This window comes from Lucilia cuprina, chromosome 6 (genome assembly GCF_022045245.1).
Source record: "Lucilia cuprina isolate Lc7/37 chromosome 6, ASM2204524v1, whole genome shotgun sequence".
NCBI classification, from domain to species: Eukaryota; Metazoa; Arthropoda; class Insecta; order Diptera; family Calliphoridae; genus Lucilia; species Lucilia cuprina.
In genome coordinates, this window is record NC_060954.1 from 48773280 (window position 1) to 48791121 (window position 17842).

A 17842-nucleotide genomic window follows, 5' to 3' on the forward strand; every position below is an offset into this window, starting at 1 on the left:
ACTGAACTAGAACTGAACTAGAACTGAACTAGAACTGAACTAGAACTGAACTAGAACTGAACTAGAACTGAACTAGAATTGAACTAGAACTGAACTAGAAGTGAACTAAAACAGAACTAGAACTGATCTAGACATACAATACGAATTTGGAAAAATTAAATAGAATATTTCTAAACATAACAATTTTTTTTATCTTACCTTGTTTCCAAAATTGTTTTTTCTTGAACTGGAATTTATGACTGCTGCATCTGGTAAAATGTTACTAATGTTTGTTGTATTGGCCTTAGTAGCGTTTGTTTATGTTGTTAATAATCTTGTTGTTGTTTACACAAATTCCAATTAATTGCGGGTTGGTATTTATTTAGCTGATGTTGCGAAAAATTTATATGAGGTGAATGGAATGGTATTTTTTTTTTTTTTTTTTTTTTTTTGCAAAAACAAACAAAATTTTTATTTTTTCACTTTAACAGCAAGCAATTATTATTTTGATTATTTTTGTATTTTGAATTTTTTTTTTTTTTGAAAATTTAATTTGCTAGACGAAATTTATTAAACACCAAAAATATATAAATAGATATTTTTTCAATATACTTTTGTTTTCACTTTTTTTGAGGGTAATAGATCAAACGTAGTGGAGAAACGATACAATGAAATAATCTAAATTTTTTAAAATTAGAAAAAATGCTCGGTTTTGGATAGAAATTGATTTTAATTTTTTTTTAGATTATTTAAATTAATTTTAGATTTTATTTCATATATGAAAAGAAGCATTTTAATTAAACTGTGATTCATTTTAAATATATATGCAAATTTATTAATATTAGAACTTCCTTTTACCGTTTAAGGTCAAAGGTCAGACTTTTTCATTGAAGTTTAAAGGCAAGATTAAAAAGTAAAACCTTAGCACTCTTGGTACCAAAATGATCTATAAATTGTAAATTAAATTTACGTTCTTTAGAATCTAAAGAACTCTACTTAAGTAATCATGAACTTTGGACCAAGAAAGTAAACAAAAATTTAATTTATTCCATTTTTGTAAAGTTTCTCGGTTTGAACCCTTTTAAGCGCTAAATATTACTCACACAACTGACTCTCTTCTTTTATATTTTTTTTTTAGTTTTAAAATTAATTATTATAATTATTTCTTTATTTTACAATTAAATTAATTTTTATTTGTATTTTTTCAAAATTTATTTCTTTTAATATTATTAATTAATTTTTAGACTTAATTAAATTGTTTTTTTTAGTTTCTATATTTATTTAAATTTGACTATAAATTAAAATCAAATATTTTTTTTTATTTTTTTTTTTTTGCTAAATTTTTGTAATATGCAAATTTTAATAAATTTTTTTTTTCTAGATTTTTAACGCCTTTTCTAACAATTTTTGACTTTTTACATTACAACACGTTTAATAGGTTTTGTTCTTTTTTTCACAAAATTTTTATTATATTTAATAATTGCTCATAATTCTTATTTAAGCTTATTGACCTGAACACTACAAAATTTATTTTAACTGACTTTTAATTGATATTTTATTAGTAATATTTTATTTATAATATTTCTTTTTTTTTTGGTTTTTGTTTTTAATTTATCATCTAAATTAATATGTAATTGATTTTGAATTATTCACATTATTGTTATTTGATACAAATTTATCGTTGAACTGCAAAGAAACAAAAAAATATTGTATTAATTGGTATAAACGTAACAAAAAATGTGAAAAATATAGAGAAGATATGGATGAGACACTAATATTTGTATGAGATACTCATATCTGTAACTCATAAAATATATTTGTTCTACAACTAAATTTAACCCGATTGACTTTGAATAATGGCCGCCCAATCTATTAAAATGGTTACAATAGGTTCATAATTTCACATTGCTCTATAGTCCAGACTGCTCTATATACCAGACTATAGACTGACCTATAGACCAGACTATAGACTTCTCTATAGTCCGAACCATAGATTTTTCTAAAGTCAAGACTATAGACTGCTCTATAGTCCAAACTAAAGATTGCTCTATAGTCCAGACTATAGACTGTTCTATAGTCCAGAATATAGACTGTTCTATAGTCCAGACTATAGACTGTTCTAAAGTCCAGACTATAGACTGTTCTATAGTCCAGACTATAGACTGTTCTACAGTCCACACTATAGACTGTTCTATAGTCCAGACTATAGACTGCTCTATAGTCCAAACTATATACTGCTTTATAGTCCAGACTATAGACTGCTCTATAGTCCAGAATATAGATTGCTCTATACTCCAGACTATAGACTGCTCTATACTCCAGACTATAGACTGCTCTATAGACCAGACTATAGACTGCTCTATACTCCAGACTATAGACTGCTCTATAGACCAGACTATTGACTTCTCTATAGTCCAAACTATAGACTTCTCTAAAGTTTAGACCATAGACTGCTCTTTAGTCCAGACTATAGACTGCTCTATAGTCCAGACTATAGACTGCTCTATAGTCCAGACTATAGACTGCGCTTTAGTCCAGACTATGGACTGCTCTATAGTCCAGACTATAGACTGATCTATAGTCCAGACTATAGACTGCTCTATAGTTCAGACTAAAGACTTCTCTAAAGACCAGACTAAAGACTTCTTTAAAGTCCAAACTATAGACTGCTCTATAGGCCAGACTAAAGACAGCTCTTTAGTCCAGACTAAAGACTGCTCTTTAGTCCGGACTATAGACTGCTCTATAGTCCAGACTATAGACTGCTCAATAGTCCAGACTATAGGCTGCTCAATAAAAGTTCCAGGTTGGTTTGTTAATTATTTATTTAGTTAGTTAGTTAGTTAGTTAGTTAGTTAGTTAGTTAGTTAGTTAGTTAGTTAGTTATTTATTTAGTTAGTTAGTCTACTTTATTAAAACAAGGACAAGAATTAAATTTTTCTAAAATATTGTTTTTTTATTTAAAACCACAAAATCATAAAAATATTCTCAAGGATCTAGATTTTAACGACGACGACATCTCTGTTCACAGGCAGCACGAGTACACCAGCGATTGTTGTTGCCACCACAACCCAAATAACGCAATTCACGACATTTACGGGAACGAGCATCATAATGCCACATTGTACGAGGAGTACAACCGCGACCGCGACGACCAACATTGCGGGCACCAGTACAGGAAGGATTACCTGAAATACAAACAAGTTTATGTTCACAATCTTTAAATAATTTTAAAGGATTTTCTCTCAAAAACAAAAATCCTTTTAAAATTTTAAAAACTTATCCTCTTGAGAACGGGTAAGTAAACTTCAATAATTAAAACTTACGTGGTCTGCCGACACATCTTTGGGCTGAGGTATAGGCTACTAAAGCCACCAGCAAAAGGGTTAAAATGTGTAAAAATTTCATTTTGTTTAGAGTGAACAATCAATTGAACCGAAGACAGTCAAGTTATTTATAATTAATATCGATTGATAGCTCTAGTATTTATATGAAAAATTTACCGAATTTTGATTTTTTTTATTAATTTATTTATTATAATATTATGGAAAGTTCTTTTCTTTTAAACTAATTATGAAATATGTCAATGTTATAAAATAAATAATATTTACACAAGTGTTTTTGTATTAAGTATTTGAAATAATTATATTAATTTGAAACAAATGTTTGAAATGAATCTGTGTCGAATTTATTATTAATATTTAATTTTTAAATAACAATTCTATTAAATTCTGCAGCTGTAAATCAAAATATCATCAGTAATACTTTTTATGAAATAAACTCCTTACTGCAACAAGGAAACAAAATATTCATATTTTGAAATATTATATATTTTCATATTTCAGTTTTTTATTATTGAAAGTAGGAAAATTCAATTAAACCCGAAAAAATTACTCATCCTGCTTACAAAAGAAGTTACTGTTTAAAGCAGTAATTTATGTTTTCTTTAAACATCTGTTTAAGTTTCAATTAAAAAAGAAGTTAAACAGAGTTATTGATTTATTTTAAATAAACCAGTTGTTTCAAATAGAAACAATATGCATATGTCTACATTATTAATATATAATTAAATAAAAGTATTTAGTTAAAAAAAAAAACAATAGTTTGATAAATTTCAGATATTTTAATTTTTGATATAAATACTTCCCATAAAAGCAGTTTTTAATCATAAACAATTCAAACTTTCGTAAATTTGTTCACTGCAAAATCAAAATGAAATTCTTACACATTTTGACATTATTATTGGTGGCTTTGGTGGCCTATACCTCGGCCCAGAGATGTGTAGGCAGACCACGTAAGTTTTCTAATAAAATTTACTAACAGTACCTTAGTCTTAAAAGAAAATATTTAATGAAACGTTTCATTCAAAATGTTATCTTTTATATGTTAATAAATTGTAAATTTTTAATTTTTCTTTTCCAGGCAATCCTTCCTGTGTTGGTCCTCGACATGTGGGTCGCCGTGGTCGCGGCTGCACTCCTCGCACCATGTGGTATTATGATGCTCGTTCTCGCCAATGTCGTGAATTACGTTATTTGGGTTGTGGTGGCAACAACAATCGCTGGTGCACTCGTGCCGCCTGTGAACAGAGATGTCGTCGTCGTTAAATATCGGATTCCATAGAGAAATTCTAATTGTTTCCAAAATATATAATAAAATAATATAGTTGTTGCTTATATCGAATAAAATTTATTTTCTTTAATGGGTTAGGAACATACTTGTATAGACCAGATTTATGTCAGAAAGATTTATGCTCTTTCTTTGGAATGTCTATCAAAATTGAGAAATTAAGAGAAATACTCAATGACGTTTCGAAAATAGTTGATCAAATGATACAGCATTAGCCCACTTACGACTAGCACTATCCCAATACTGTTATATGTAAATAGCATATGAGAAAATGGACTGAAGTGACTGAAGAAGCCACTATAAACTAACTAATTAACTAACTAACAAACAAACAAACTAACTAACTAAGTAACCAGCCCACAAACTAACTAATCTATCTATCTATCTATCTATCTATCTATCTATCTATCTATCTATCTATCTATCTATCTATCTATCTATCTATCTATCTATCTATCTATCTATCTATCTATCTATCTATCTATCTATCTATCTATCTATCTATCTATCTTTCTATCTATCTATCTATCTATCTATCTATCTATCTATCTATCTATCTATCTATCTATCTATCTATCTATCTATCTATATATCTATCTATCTATCTACAGTTTCGCGTTGGCTTCATAACAGGATATATAATACACCTACGTCTCTATTGCTTCACTGAATGTATTAACTTTTAGTGTTCAGAATTTCTTGGTCGCAATTCCTTAAAATTTTTCGATAAGTGTTCGTAAGGAATGTTTTTTCCAGATTAATACTACTCCCATGATAAGTTGATTTAACTTCAACTGATACCTGACAGTTCCAAAAAAACTGCCCCGAAGTGTCACTGTTCTCTACAGCCTTCCGAATGTGTACCTCCAATTTTGGATAGCTGTTCCTTTAATCCTGTATGTCCATTCAGAGAGCGTACCTTCTTTCTAACCTCAAACTTACTCTTTTTAAGAAAATTTTTTACTAACTGAATTTTATTAACGTTTCAATATAGAAAAAGTAACTTTTAAATTTGCCAAATATATTATTTATTATTCACTGATAAGCAGATAAAATAGTAATCAAATTCGAATAACAATCAAACTTAACGACGACGACATCTTTGCTCACAGACAGCACGGTTACACCAACGATTCTCATTGCCTCCACAGCCAAAGTAAACGAATTGGAAACACATATTGGCATTAGAATTGTAATACCATAGATTACGAGCCGAACAACCACGACCCCAACGACCCCAATTACGACCCCCAGAACAAGAGGGATTACCTAAAAAATGCAATAGAAAGTCAATTAAAACTTATCGTTTGTAATTATAAGTAAGACTTACTTGGACTGGCTTCACAATTTTGGGCCGAAGTAAGGGACACTAAACCCAACAGTAATAAACATAAAATGTTTAAAAATTTCATTTTTAATTAATAGATTTTTAAAATTGATTATAAGTAGTTTCAGACTGACTTATTTTGGAGGTATTTATATAAACAAGGAAATGATTTTGTTTTTGTATTATAAAAGTTTTTTTTATTTTTTTTTTAAAGAGTATTATCCATAGAAAATATATATTAAGGACAATATTTAGCCAAGTGTTTTATTGTTTGAGTTTTTTCATTGATTTTTTTCAGCAAATGTTTTTTTTTTAACAATACTATAAACATTAAACAATATGTTTTAAAAGATTTTAATAAAGGTTTAATTTATTTGTATTATTCCCCAGAAATAACTTTTTGTATCCAAATTAAAACAAGTAAGAAATTATAGTTGGACGAGGCCGACTATAATAAAGCATGTTGATACAAGTACATTAAACATAATTATAAACTTAAAGCCATATTCGGGGATTCAGTTGTATGGGAGATAAGTGAAATAATGAATCGATCTTAACCATATTCAATAGGCTACGTCCCTGGAACAATAGAAGATCATGTGCTAAATTTCATTGAATTATCTTCAAAAATTGTGACCTGAAGTTTGATTACAAGGTTCACATGGACGGACGGACATAACTTAATCAATTAAGCAAATGATTCTGAGCCAATGCCCACTGCCCCCTAGGCATGTTTTCATGATGAGTATCATATCATGTGTATTGCAATCCGGGGAAAAATAGGTGGTACAAATACCTGTAGTCTTCCGGGACTACAGGTATTGGTGTTAACAATTTACTGCCTGGCCTAGTCCTTGCATAAATTGGAAAGAGGTCTAACCAGAGCGCCACATAATACTGCGGCCAGTTGCCCGCAGGACTATGTTCTGGCTGGTCAGATGGTTGAGGTTACTTCGGAATCAACGTAGAGGCTGTGGTTGAAACAAAAATCGCGGGAAGAGGGTGCTTGGTTAAAAGACTGATAAATACTTAAGACTTTCAAGATACATTTCTGTTATCGTTCCTAGATGCTGAAGCAGTACGAAATACAGAGCATGACCTTGTATTAATAAAATGTTGCGTTATACTGTGGTGGCCTAGCAAGAAGGGAAAAATGGACGTGGTGCAAGGTCGTCAATGTCCCTTTTTTGATTTATTTAGCGATTTTCCTACATTGTGTATGATCAACTTATAAAAGTTGTTCTTTGTGACCAATATGATCCGTGTTTCGGACTAACGATTATGTACCTCTAGATGCTATTGCCATAGCAGTGTGGTGTGGCGACATTATGTCGGGGTATATTAAGCTTGCTCATGACAAGATATTAGATAGCTCGAGTACTTGAGCAAAGTAATTGGACCGGAACATCCATGTACAAAAACTGCAGCTTGCGTGTAAGATACACAAAGGGGCAGTGGCGAGTTGTTTAGGTTTTACTTACCCAGTGGTTGAAAAAGTACCACCGTGCGATGGGACCACATGCTAGATATTCACGTAAAGCACTTCGACTTCATACGCTGCCCACTAAAGTGCTGTAGTAAGTATGTAAAAGAAGATTCGAAAGAAGTTTGTTTACATTGTTACTGAAGGTATTTAGTTATTGTTTTCTGTTTAAAGAAACTTTTGTTTAAAACAAACACAACTAGTGTTTGATATAACAAAACATTTGTTCAAATATTGTTCATGAGTTCTGATTTCTAAATATAGAAATTCTTTGTAGTAAATAACCTAATTATTTGAAAGAAATTTAAAAAAAATTTTGATTTTGTTATTCAACGAAAATACTTAGTTACAATTTACAAAAGTACTGTCGGGTATACCCGATCATAAAAATACTTTACAGCTCTGATTTACTGATTTGCTATGAAAATTTAAATTTTAGTATATAATTCCTTTGATGGTACAGATACATGTCAACAGCTCATGCTTAAGACTTTTGGTCCCACCAAATAACGAGCATTGCATTAGTATCGCCAGTTTTAGAAGTTGTTGTTGTAACAGATTTCCTGAAGTAAAATCTTCGGATTTCTTTAACTTTTGCTTAATTAGCAATCATTAGTCATTTAGAAATCAGATCATTCCTGAGATCAAATTGTCGTTAGAAAAGGCTCTAGTGTCGTTCCGATATAATATTTATATCTTGAGCTTTGAGTCGAAAATCCTTTCCTGGGGAAAGAACCTTCCGCTGTTTTAACATTCTTTGCACTTTTGTTATGGGAATACGATTTTCGTTTCGGTTCCTTGATGTGAGGTCAACCAATATACTTATAGGACTGGATAACCCCAGTTAAAGCATTCTGAAAAAGATACTAAAGGAGCATTTGTGAATTAAAAAGAGTATAAGTAGAACCGATCCAACATATAATTTGCCACTGTCCTAGAATACAGAATATCCAATCAAAAAAGATGATACAAATACGAAACCAATTCTTGAAAGTTAAAACCAATACAAAACATTCACAAAGCAAAAAAATGTGTTTTAAATTTTCACATTTTAAAGTTATCGAGTTATAATCGCTATTATGTTTTCCTAATACAAATCGCGAATCATAATGTTAAACTAACCCATACCTTGATTAGTAGGCTCAATAAATGTAGGGTATAAAACCTCACTTCCTTTTCAATATAAATACTTCCCCAATTTTAAATATTCAATCATAAACAATATTATAATTGTTATACAAAATAAAAATGAAATTTTTACACATTTTAACATTATTATTGGTGGCTCTAGTAGCCTATACCTCGGCCCAAAGATGTCCTGGCAGCCCACGTAAGTTTTATATTTCTTTTATATATATTTTTGAAAAATTAAATTTTTTTCTTTATAAAAAATTTAATATTTTTCCGTTTTCTTTTATAGGCAATCCTACTTGCACTGGTGGTCATGATGTTGGTCGTCGTGGTCGTGGTTGCAGACCCCGTGTCCTGTGGCATTACAGTGCTCGTTTAAGACAATGCCATCAATTGCTTTATTTGGGTTGTGGTGGCAATAACAATCGTTGGTGTACGCGGGCTGCTTGTGAGCAAAGATGTCGTCGTTAATGAAATTAACACATTTATTTGTTCTACTTATAACCATTTATAACAAAATTAAATAACCATTTCAAACTAATATCGAAAGTAATTATTAAGTATTTTAATTCATGGGTTTAACGGAACAAATATACCCTACTATAGTTTAGATTACCAACTTGACTATAGACTAGACTAATGATTAGACCTATACCAGACTATATACTAAACTAAAGACATAATTATAGACTGGACTATAGACAAGTCTCTAGACTAGACTAAAGAATAGAATATACACTTTACTATAGACCAAATTATACACTAAACTATAGACAAGACTAAAGACTAGACCATAGACTTGACTATTGATTATAATATAGACTAAACTTTAGACTAAACTATAGACTAGAACCTAGTCTAAACTTTAGACTATAGACTAGAACATAGTCTAAACTTTAGACTATAGACTAGAACATAGTCTAAACTTTAGACTAGACTATACCATAGACCAGACTGTAGACTAGACTATAGACTAGACCATAGACTATACCATACAATAGATCATAGACTATACCATAGACTAGACTGTAGACTAGACTATATACTAAACTATGTACTAGACTATAGATTTTAGACCGTAGACTAGATTATAGACTAGACAATAGACTAAACTATAGACTAGACTAAACTATAGACTAAACTATAGACTAGGCTATAGACTAGGCTATATACTAGACTATAGAATAAACTATAGACTAGACTATAGACTATAGATTAGACTATAGACTAGACTATACACTTGACTATAGACTAGACTAAAGACTAGATTATAGACTAGATTATAGACTAGACTATAGACTAGACTATAGTTTAGACTATAGACTAGAATATAGACTAGACTATAGACTAGACTATAGACTAGACTATAGATTAGACTATAGACTAGACTATAGACTAGACTATAGACTAGACTATAGACTAGACTATAGACTAGACTATAGACTAGACTATAGACTAGACTATAGACTAGACTATAGACTAGACTATAGACTAGACTATAGACTAGACTATAGACTAGACTATAGACTAGACTATAGACTAGACTATAGACTAGACTATAGACTAGACTATAGACTAGACTATAGACTAGACTATAGACTAGACTATAGACTAGACTATAGACTAGACTATAGACTAGACTATAGACTAGACTATAGACTAGACTATAGACTAGACTATAGACTAGACTATAGACTAGACTATAGACTAGACTATAGACTAGACTATAGACTAGACTATAGACTAGACTATAGACTAGACTATAGACTAGACTATAGACTAGACTATAGACTAGACTATAGACTAGACTATAGACTAGACTATAGACTAGACTATAGACTAGACTATAGACTAGACTATAGACTAGACTATAGACTAGACTATAGACTAGACTATAGACTAGACTATAGACTAGACTATAGACTAGACTATAGACTAGACTATAGACTAGACTATAGACTAGACTATAGACTAGACTATAGACTAGACTATAGACTAGACTATAGACCAGACTATAGACTAGACTATAGAATAGTCTATAGACTAGACTATAGACTAGACTATAGACTACACTATAGACTAGCCTATAGACTAGACTATAGACAAAGTATAAACCAAAATATAGACTAGGCTATAGAATTAAATATAGACTTGATTATAGACTTGACAGTAGACTACACTATCGGTTTGGCTTTAGACTAGACTAGATAGTTGACAAGACTATCGGCGGTACTATAGACTGTTCTATAGACTAGACTATGAACTATTTTATAGTTTAGACTATGAGCTATTCTGTAGACTAGTCTATAAATTAATTTAAGTTGAATTGTACCTTGCCTCAGATATACTTAAGCCATTTATTTTTGAATAACATTTAGTGGACATTTAAGTCACATTTTGAAGGGCGTTTTTTATGGGGGCTAGGGTCCAATGCCTATAGTTATAGAGTTCATAAGGGTCATCAAGGCTAAAGAGGATTCAAACACATCTTTCATTCATGGTTCGCGTAAAGCCATATAATGAGAATTCAATTAAAATCATTCTACTATTGAACTAAGTCCCAATAAAAACGGACCCTTCGAATAAGGACATTTCAGTTCATTCTTCTCTTCAATATGCTAGTGTTACTACAAAAATCGACATAACTAAGTTTACTCAGAAAATGATTTTCTACTTTAATATAACAATTAAATGTAATTAACAAAAAAATAGTTTTCAATTTTTATAACATTTTATTCAACTTCATCTACCGAAATGATTACAACAACAAGAAATAATCATTTAACCCTGGCGACGACGACATCTCTGTTCACAAGCGGCACGAGTGCACCAACGATTGTTGTTGCCAGCACAACCCAAATAACGCATTTCACGACATTGACGGCCACGAGCATCATAATACCACATTGTACGAGGAGTACAACCGCGACCACGACGACCCACATTGCGAGGACCAGTACAGGAAGGATTACCTGGAAGTGAAGGAATAACAACGAACATTTTTAAAATAAACTATTTAAGATTTCCTTATATTGTAAAATTTCAATAAAAATTACTTACGTGGTCTGCCCACACATCTTTGGGCCGAGGTATAGGCAACCAAAGCCACCAATAATAAACTCAAAATGTGTAAGAATTTCATTTTGATTTTGCAGTGAACAATTAATGAAGTCTCAAATTGTTTATGATGAAAAGTTGTTAATTGCAGTAGTATTTATATCAAAAATTAATGTATATATATTTTTTTGCCTTTTGTATAAATGCATTCAGATTTTATGAATTGTTATCAGCGAACATCTGTTTGAAGCGATTTTTTTAAAGAAGTAAATCATAAATAATATTTAAACAAGTGTTTTAAGTATAAATAATTAATTGTACATATTTTATATTAATATCATTTATGATTTGCTTATTCAAAAAATCGCTTCAACCAGATGTTTGATGAAAGTAATTCATTAAATTTTACTGCCTTTATACAAAACACAAAAATGTTAATTAATTTTTTGATATAAATACTACAGCAATTAACAACTTTATCATCATAAACAATTTGAAACATCATTAATTGTTCACTGCATAACCAAAATGAAATTCTTACACATTTTGTCTTTATTATTGGTGGCTTTGGTGGCCTATACCTCGGCCCAAAGATGTGTGGGCAGACCGCGTAAGTTATTTTTATTGAAATTTTACTATATAAGGAAATCTTAAAAAGTTTATTTTAAAAATGTTTGTTAAAACTTTTTGGGTAATTCTTAATAAATTATTATTCCTTCTCTTCCAGGTAATCCTTCCTGTACTGGTCCTCGCAATGTAGGTCGCCGTGGTCGCGGTTGTACTCCTCGTACAATGTGGTATTATGATGCTCGTGGCCGTCAATGTCGTGAAATGCGTTATTTGGGTTGTGCTGGCAACAACAATCGTTGGTGCACTCGTGCCGCCTGTGAACAGAGATGTCGTCGTCGCCAGGGTTAAATGATAATTTCTTGTTGTTGTAATCATTTTGGTATACGAATTTGAATAAAATGTTATAAAAATTTGAAATTTTTTGGTCTTTAATAAGGAAAAACTTTCATTACCATGTAAGGGTTTGAAATGCTAAAATTTACTTAAACAATAGCATTTTGAGACATTATTTTAACATAGTGATGTCATTGGAGGTAAGTACTTACCACAAACGCATACAAGTAATTGGAAAAAGTATTTGTTATAAATCGTAAGAAAATACGCATACAACTCAATAGCTTCATAGACAAGAGAACTAATGAAGTAGAAAGTATTTATATAACACATTATAAGTAAGAACTTATTAGAATACTTCTTTGTAATCCGCACGATATATAGTAATTACAATTAAAAGTCATTACCAAGTTATTGCTGGGTAGGTTACCGAAACTATTTTTATGCCCTTCACCATCGTGAGAAGGGTGAAGATCCATAAATACCGGAGATATGAGCGAAAATCCGAGACAACCTCTGAAAATTTCATCAAAAATTGTGATTGTTTTTAATGCTCTGACAGAAATTGCAAAAACAAAATACATAATCATACTGAAAATTTTGTTATTGTACTCTTAAGTATGAACAGTCGGAATTAGGTGAGAACCGGAACTTTTTGGTACTTTTTTGTTCTAAAAGGTACTTTTGGAATTTTCTCTAATATTGAACTTAGAAATATGAAATTAAGTATGTAGAGTCTGAGCTAGGTGAGAACCCATAAGAGGGAAATTTTTGGTACTTTTTCGTTTTTCAAAGAGTACTTTTTGAAACTGGATTAGGTACTTTTCGTTCTGCAAAACGTACTGAATTTTCTATAATATTGAACCTAGAAAGATAAAATTAAGTATGTAGAGTCGCAATTTGATGAGAACCGGAAAAAGTGAATGAATATAAATGAACTTTTGAGTACTTTTTCGTTTTTCAAAAGTTATACTTTTGAATTTTCTATTATATTGAATCTAGAAACATGAATTTAAGCATGTTGAGCCCGAAGAAAGTGATGTTTTACAACTTTTTGCTACTTGCTGTTGACCATAATGAAGGGTGTATAAGATTCGACATAGCCGTATATAGAGCTCTTACTTGTTTGTACTGAAATATTTGAAATAAAACAATTTTATTTTGGAAAAAATTACTTGTATGCTATAATACTATAATTTCACTTCCGAAAACTTCCAAAAAAGAACCACAAAATTACTTCCTGAGAATGACTTCAGATGTAGTGAATTTGGAGTTAAATAAAAAAGTACATCTCTCCTATGATAAGCTTGTGTTAACACCATAACTTCCTCCGGTCTTTTACAGTATTTCTACGGACTAAATTGTACTTCTTTTTCGCTTCTTTTTTCCTTGGCTTTTTGTTTAATGTTAAATTTTGTTATTAAATTTTCAATATATATTTTTTTTAAATAAATAATTTTTTTATGTGTTTTAAAACATTTTAAACTTGTCAACTTTGATATCCATAAAAACACTTTCCTTAACCATATTCAATAAGCTTCGTCCCTGGGACAATAGAATATCATGTACCAAATTTTATTGAATTATCTTCAAAATTACCTGTAGTTTGATTACAAGGATTACATCGACGGACAGACAGACAGATTGGCATACTTTAAGGTGGATATAGGACCATATTGGTCCTATTACATTGTACGTTACAAACATCAGCACAAACCCAATATACCCTCCCGACTAAAGTGGTGTAGAGTAAAAATATACGCCAAACACCAAGTCAACTTGTCAACCAGAACATTTTCAATGTGGTGACCTATAGTCAATGGTCATTGTCAATTGATACCAAATCAACACACAATGGGGAGCATGTTTCCTTAATTAAAGGCCCTCATCTTCGTGTATTATAATCACGTGGTAAAGAGGAGCTACCAGTATTTCTTATCTACCAGGACTATAAACTAGTGATGTCTATTCAATCCTCAGACTTTCTTTTAAATGATTTGACATACATATTCTAGTACTACTGTTTGTCAATTGCCCGCAGCGCTTGTTCCGTCTTGTCAGTTGGTTGAGGTTGCTTCTCGGCATCTTCGTAGTGACTGTGGTTTAAACACAAAATTTGTGGGAAAAGTGAGTTGCGGTTAACAGACTAATGTACAGTTAAATCTGTATTTAAGTATAAGTTCAGTTATCTTGCCGAAATACAAAAGATGTCCCGCAGAGGAGTGATAGGTAGGAATAAGCGTTAAAATTGAGTTCTTCTTAAATGTATAAGATACTGGACAAATGAAGGTGTATACGGATCTTGCTAGCTCATATATCTAGAGCGAGTCTGTCGTATGTTGTTCTCCTATGAGTGTTTTGTATAAATAAGAAGTGTGCACGGTTGAATAGATAAAAGGTATTTTATTTGAATAAGACCATTGAATATTCCTTTTTTGTCTAGGTATGTTCAGAGCAAATTTCGTCCATACAAGACCATTGAATGTTACCTTCTTGTCCAGGAATGTTCAGAGCAAACTTTGTCCACACAATATTAACCACAGTGTGTCCTCTTTTAGTAAGAACAAAGACTCGGCTTATTTGATGAAGTCGTACTTCGTTACTTTCCAGTTTATTGGTTGTAAACTGAAATAAAGTTAAGCAACGACGCAGCAATGTTTGAAGATTTAATAGTTCAAGATCTTCAACAATGTGCACAAATACTGGACCGTAAATGCCGTCAAATACGTTCAATGTTATTTGCGTGTAAGAAGCTCACTCAGTCGTTTAAAAATACCATAGATCTGTAGTTTGATTACATGGTTTACAAGCCCAATTCGAGGGTTCAGTTGTATGGAGGCTAGGTGAAATAATGGACTGATCTTAAGCATTTCAATAGGCGTCGTCCCTGTGCCAAATTTCATTGAATTATCTTAAAATTTGCGGTTTGTAGTTCGATTACAAGGTTTACGTGGACGGACAGAGCTTAATCGACTCAGAAAATGATTCTGAGCCGATAGGTATACCTAGAGGTGCGTGTAGGACCAATATTATTGTGCGTTACAAACATCAACATAAACCCAATATACACTACCCACTAAAGTTGTGTAGGATATGAAATCAAAATTTTTACAATATTTGCAAACATTTTTCTATATATTTTATAAAATTCATTCAGTCACTCTAATATTAGCCCAAAACTTAACGACGGTGACATCTGCGTACACAGGCTATACGTGTACACCAACGATTCCTGTTGCCGCCACAACCCAAGTAACGCATTTCACGACATTGTCTAAGACGAGCATCGTAATACCACATATTACGAGCCAAACAACCGCGACCACTACGACCCACATTACGGCCACCAGAACAAGATGTAGTATCTGTAAAATGTAACCCATTAACATAAAATATTAAACATCTTTTTCAAATCAAAATCTTACTTGGATTGCAGTTTTGAGCCGAGGTATAGGCCACCAAAGCCAACAATAATAAGCTTAATATATGCAAGAATTGCATATTTGTTGTTTAGTTAATAATAAATTAATTAATTATATTAAATAAATATTTTAGTTCTTTAGCAGTATTTATATATAAAAATTATATATTTTATTTATGACGAAAATTGTTGTTCTAATTAAAATTGTAGAAAAAGATTTGTTTCAATGAACAAAAAAATGGGATAAAAAATAAATCAGTCATTGTCTTCTACTTCAAGTATTTGCAATTTCATTAAAAATGGGTTTATCCAGTTCATTGACACTAGGATCGATACAGTATTTTGAAATCAATTAGTCATGGATACGTTGTTACCTTAAATTTGTAAATTATTAACAAAGATAGTTTTTCTTTTCAACATATATTTTAAATAATTGTTTTTTTTTTTATTTAAGTAGCACTTGTTTAAATATTATGTTGTTTATATTGACATGATTTTGTTAAATAAAGGCACAGTTGCTTCATAAAAAGAAACATATTTATTTACATATAATTTTAACAAAAAAGCCGAATCTTATATACCCTTCACCATAAATTAATTTTATAAAATTTGAATATTATTTCATATTTCCCAACACTACTATTACCTTAGAATTAACAAAACAACAATAACAACAATACCAAAAGAAACAAAACACATTAAGCAATGAAACCAATACATCATGTTAAATAAACATCGTTGTTGTTACCTTTCTTAAAGGATGTTATGGGTTGTATTGGATATTTGCTTCTATATTTGTTGTTTTTGGATATGGACGGACAGATTGATAGACAGACAGACAGACAGACAGACAGACAGACAGACAGACAGACAGATAGACAGACAGACAGACAAACAGACAGGCAAGCAGACACCCATATATGGCTGAGATATCTGGGGTCTTTGGAAAATTGATTAGAGATAGATACACAGACGGACAGACAGATAATGGCAACATAGATACGACGAAATATACTGATAGACAGAAATGTCTAAGTTGACTCCGCTATCTACATACAGAATCGGAAAATAATATTGTATTCTCACCTGTAATAATAACTGATGTGGTTTTATGAAAAACCTAAAATGGTTCTCAAAAATATACAAATTATTTTCATATAAATACTAGTGCATTTAATCAAACTAAACTATAAACACCTTCACTGTCTTCGGTTCAGCTGTTTAAAAATGAAATTTTTACACATTTTAACCCTCCTGCTGGTGGCTTTAGTGGCCTATACCTCGGCCCAAAGATGTGTGGGAAGACCACGTAAGTTTTAATTTAAAAAAATTTTAATTATCAAAAAAGAAACCTGGTTAAGAAATAACTAAATTTTAAACAAAAAATTATACTATTTCTAGTCCTTTTTCTTTTAATAGCAAATAATTTTTATTGAAATTAATTTCCAAATATTTATCTTTTACAGGCAATCCTTCCTGTACTGGTCCTCGCAATGTGGGTCGTCGTGGCCGCGGTTGTACTCCTCGTACCATGTGGTATTATGATGCTCGTGGCCGTCAATGTCGTGAAATGCGCTATTTGGGTTGTGCTGGCAACAACAATCGTTGGTGCACTCGTGCCGCTTGTGAACAGAGATGTCGTCGTCGTTAGACTATAAAACCGGTTCAATTTTAAGATCTACTATAAGTCGAAAATAAAATTTATATTATAAAGCAAAAAACGTCTATTTTTTCGACAAGACTGAAACACAGAATAGACTTTAGACTCGACAATAGACTAGACTATAAGCAAGAACTAGAGACTAGACTATAGACTAGACTATAGACTAGACTATAGACTAGACTATAGACTAGACTATAGACTACATTATAGACTACATTATAGACTAGACAATAGACTAGACTATAGACT

At 31.2% G+C, this 17842-nt stretch overlaps 9 protein-coding genes and 1 long non-coding RNA gene across 10 annotated transcripts in view; 4 read left to right on the forward strand and 6 right to left on the reverse strand.

Annotated features, from left to right (window-relative positions):
* Window positions 1–422, reverse strand: part of LOC111676035 (serine-rich adhesin for platelets) — a 321746-nt gene extending 321324 nt beyond the window's left edge. The window contains exon 1 of the mRNA XM_046953535.1: window positions 199–422. The gene's annotated coding sequence lies outside the window, so the exon portion shown is untranslated. The remainder of the gene's footprint in view (window positions 1–198) is intronic.
* Window positions 423–1582: 1160 nt separating this feature from the next.
* Window positions 1583–17842, reverse strand: part of LOC124420937 — a 28112-nt gene continuing 11852 nt past the window's right edge. Inside the window, exon 2 of the long non-coding RNA XR_006941443.1 lies at window positions 1583–1665. This is a non-coding gene — a long non-coding RNA (uncharacterized LOC124420937). The remainder of the gene's footprint in view (window positions 1666–17842) is intronic.
* On the reverse strand, window positions 2910–3466 carry LOC111679415 (male accessory gland serine protease inhibitor-like). Its single transcript, XM_023440990.2, has 2 exons — window positions 3306–3466; window positions 2910–3167 (listed from the first exon to the last, which is right to left on the reverse strand). Exons 1-2 carry the CDS (start codon window positions 3385–3387, stop codon window positions 2983–2985), a joined length of 267 nt encoding a protein of 88 aa, XP_023296758.2. The 5' UTR covers window positions 3388–3466; the 3' UTR covers window positions 2910–2982.
* Window positions 4138–4662, forward strand: LOC124420933 (PI-stichotoxin-She2b-like). Its single transcript, XM_046955402.1, has 2 exons — window positions 4138–4273; window positions 4402–4662. The coding sequence occupies exons 1-2, from the start codon at window positions 4192–4194 to the stop codon at window positions 4584–4586; spliced, it is 267 nt and encodes an 88-aa protein (XP_046811358.1). The 5' UTR covers window positions 4138–4191; the 3' UTR covers window positions 4587–4662.
* LOC124420934 (male accessory gland serine protease inhibitor-like) lies at window positions 5613–6076 on the reverse strand. Its single transcript, XM_046955403.1, has 2 exons — window positions 5939–6076; window positions 5613–5877 (listed from the first exon to the last, which is right to left on the reverse strand). The coding sequence occupies exons 1-2, from the start codon at window positions 6018–6020 to the stop codon at window positions 5693–5695; spliced, it is 267 nt and encodes an 88-aa protein (XP_046811359.1). The 5' UTR covers window positions 6021–6076; the 3' UTR covers window positions 5613–5692.
* Window positions 8618–9090, forward strand: LOC124420935 (male accessory gland serine protease inhibitor-like). Its single transcript, XM_046955404.1, has 2 exons — window positions 8618–8748; window positions 8839–9090. The coding sequence occupies exons 1-2, from the start codon at window positions 8667–8669 to the stop codon at window positions 9018–9020; spliced, it is 264 nt and encodes an 87-aa protein (XP_046811360.1). The 5' UTR covers window positions 8618–8666; the 3' UTR covers window positions 9021–9090.
* LOC111679414 (male accessory gland serine protease inhibitor-like) lies at window positions 11244–11741 on the reverse strand. The gene is made up of 2 exons (XM_023440989.2): window positions 11610–11741; window positions 11244–11521 (listed from the first exon to the last, which is right to left on the reverse strand). Exons 1-2 carry the CDS (start codon window positions 11689–11691, stop codon window positions 11331–11333), a joined length of 273 nt encoding a protein of 90 aa, XP_023296757.2. The 5' UTR covers window positions 11692–11741; the 3' UTR covers window positions 11244–11330.
* Window positions 12093–12593, forward strand: LOC111679413 (male accessory gland serine protease inhibitor-like). Its single transcript, XM_023440988.2, has 2 exons — window positions 12093–12216; window positions 12334–12593. Exons 1-2 carry the CDS (start codon window positions 12135–12137, stop codon window positions 12522–12524), a joined length of 273 nt encoding a protein of 90 aa, XP_023296756.2. The 5' UTR covers window positions 12093–12134; the 3' UTR covers window positions 12525–12593.
* LOC124420936 (kunitz-type serine protease inhibitor A-like) lies at window positions 15626–16040 on the reverse strand. Its single transcript, XM_046955405.1, has 2 exons — window positions 15935–16040; window positions 15626–15874 (listed from the first exon to the last, which is right to left on the reverse strand). The coding sequence occupies exons 1-2, from the start codon at window positions 16008–16010 to the stop codon at window positions 15690–15692; spliced, it is 261 nt and encodes an 86-aa protein (XP_046811361.1). The 5' UTR covers window positions 16011–16040; the 3' UTR covers window positions 15626–15689.
* Window positions 17121–17651, forward strand: LOC111679412 (male accessory gland serine protease inhibitor-like). The gene is made up of 2 exons (XM_023440987.2): window positions 17121–17239; window positions 17397–17651. Exons 1-2 carry the CDS (start codon window positions 17158–17160, stop codon window positions 17579–17581), a joined length of 267 nt encoding a protein of 88 aa, XP_023296755.2. The 5' UTR covers window positions 17121–17157; the 3' UTR covers window positions 17582–17651.

Bases quoted from the DNA above. Each gene is read 5' to 3' on its own strand.
- LOC124420933 (XM_046955402.1), top strand. From the start codon at position 4,192: ATGAAATTCTTACACATTTTGACATTATTATTGGTGGCTTTGGTGGCC. The intron at 4,274-4,401 runs GTAAGTTTTCTA...TTTCTTTTCCAG, and splicing joins GAGATGTGTAGGCAGACCAC to GCAATCCTTCCTGTGTTGGT.
- LOC111679412 (XM_023440987.2), top strand. From the start codon at position 17,158: ATGAAATTTTTACACATTTTAACCCTCCTGCTGGTGGCTTTAGTGGCC. The intron at 17,240-17,396 runs GTAAGTTTTAAT...TATCTTTTACAG, and splicing joins AAGATGTGTGGGAAGACCAC to GCAATCCTTCCTGTACTGGT.
- LOC124420936 (XM_046955405.1), bottom strand. From the start codon at position 16,010: ATGCAATTCTTGCATATATTAAGCTTATTATTGTTGGCTTTGGTGGCC. The intron at 15,875-15,934 runs GTAAGATTTTGA...TACATTTTACAG, and splicing joins GGCTCAAAACTGCAATCCAA to ATACTACATCTTGTTCTGGT.
- LOC124420935 (XM_046955404.1), top strand. From the start codon at position 8,667: ATGAAATTTTTACACATTTTAACATTATTATTGGTGGCTCTAGTAGCC. The intron at 8,749-8,838 runs GTAAGTTTTATA...TTTCTTTTATAG, and splicing joins AAGATGTCCTGGCAGCCCAC to GCAATCCTACTTGCACTGGT.
- LOC111679413 (XM_023440988.2), top strand. From the start codon at position 12,135: ATGAAATTCTTACACATTTTGTCTTTATTATTGGTGGCTTTGGTGGCC. The intron at 12,217-12,333 runs GTAAGTTATTTT...CTTCTCTTCCAG, and splicing joins AAGATGTGTGGGCAGACCGC to GTAATCCTTCCTGTACTGGT.
- LOC111679414 (XM_023440989.2), bottom strand. From the start codon at position 11,691: ATGAAATTCTTACACATTTTGAGTTTATTATTGGTGGCTTTGGTTGCC. The intron at 11,522-11,609 runs GTAAGTAATTTT...CTTCACTTCCAG, and splicing joins AAGATGTGTGGGCAGACCAC to GTAATCCTTCCTGTACTGGT.
- LOC111679415 (XM_023440990.2), bottom strand. From the start codon at position 3,387: ATGAAATTTTTACACATTTTAACCCTTTTGCTGGTGGCTTTAGTAGCC. The intron at 3,168-3,305 runs GTAAGTTTTAAT...TTTGTATTTCAG, and splicing joins AAGATGTGTCGGCAGACCAC to GTAATCCTTCCTGTACTGGT.
- LOC124420934 (XM_046955403.1), bottom strand. From the start codon at position 6,020: ATGAAATTTTTAAACATTTTATGTTTATTACTGTTGGGTTTAGTGTCC. The intron at 5,878-5,938 runs GTAAGTCTTACT...TGCATTTTTTAG, and splicing joins AAATTGTGAAGCCAGTCCAA to GTAATCCCTCTTGTTCTGGG.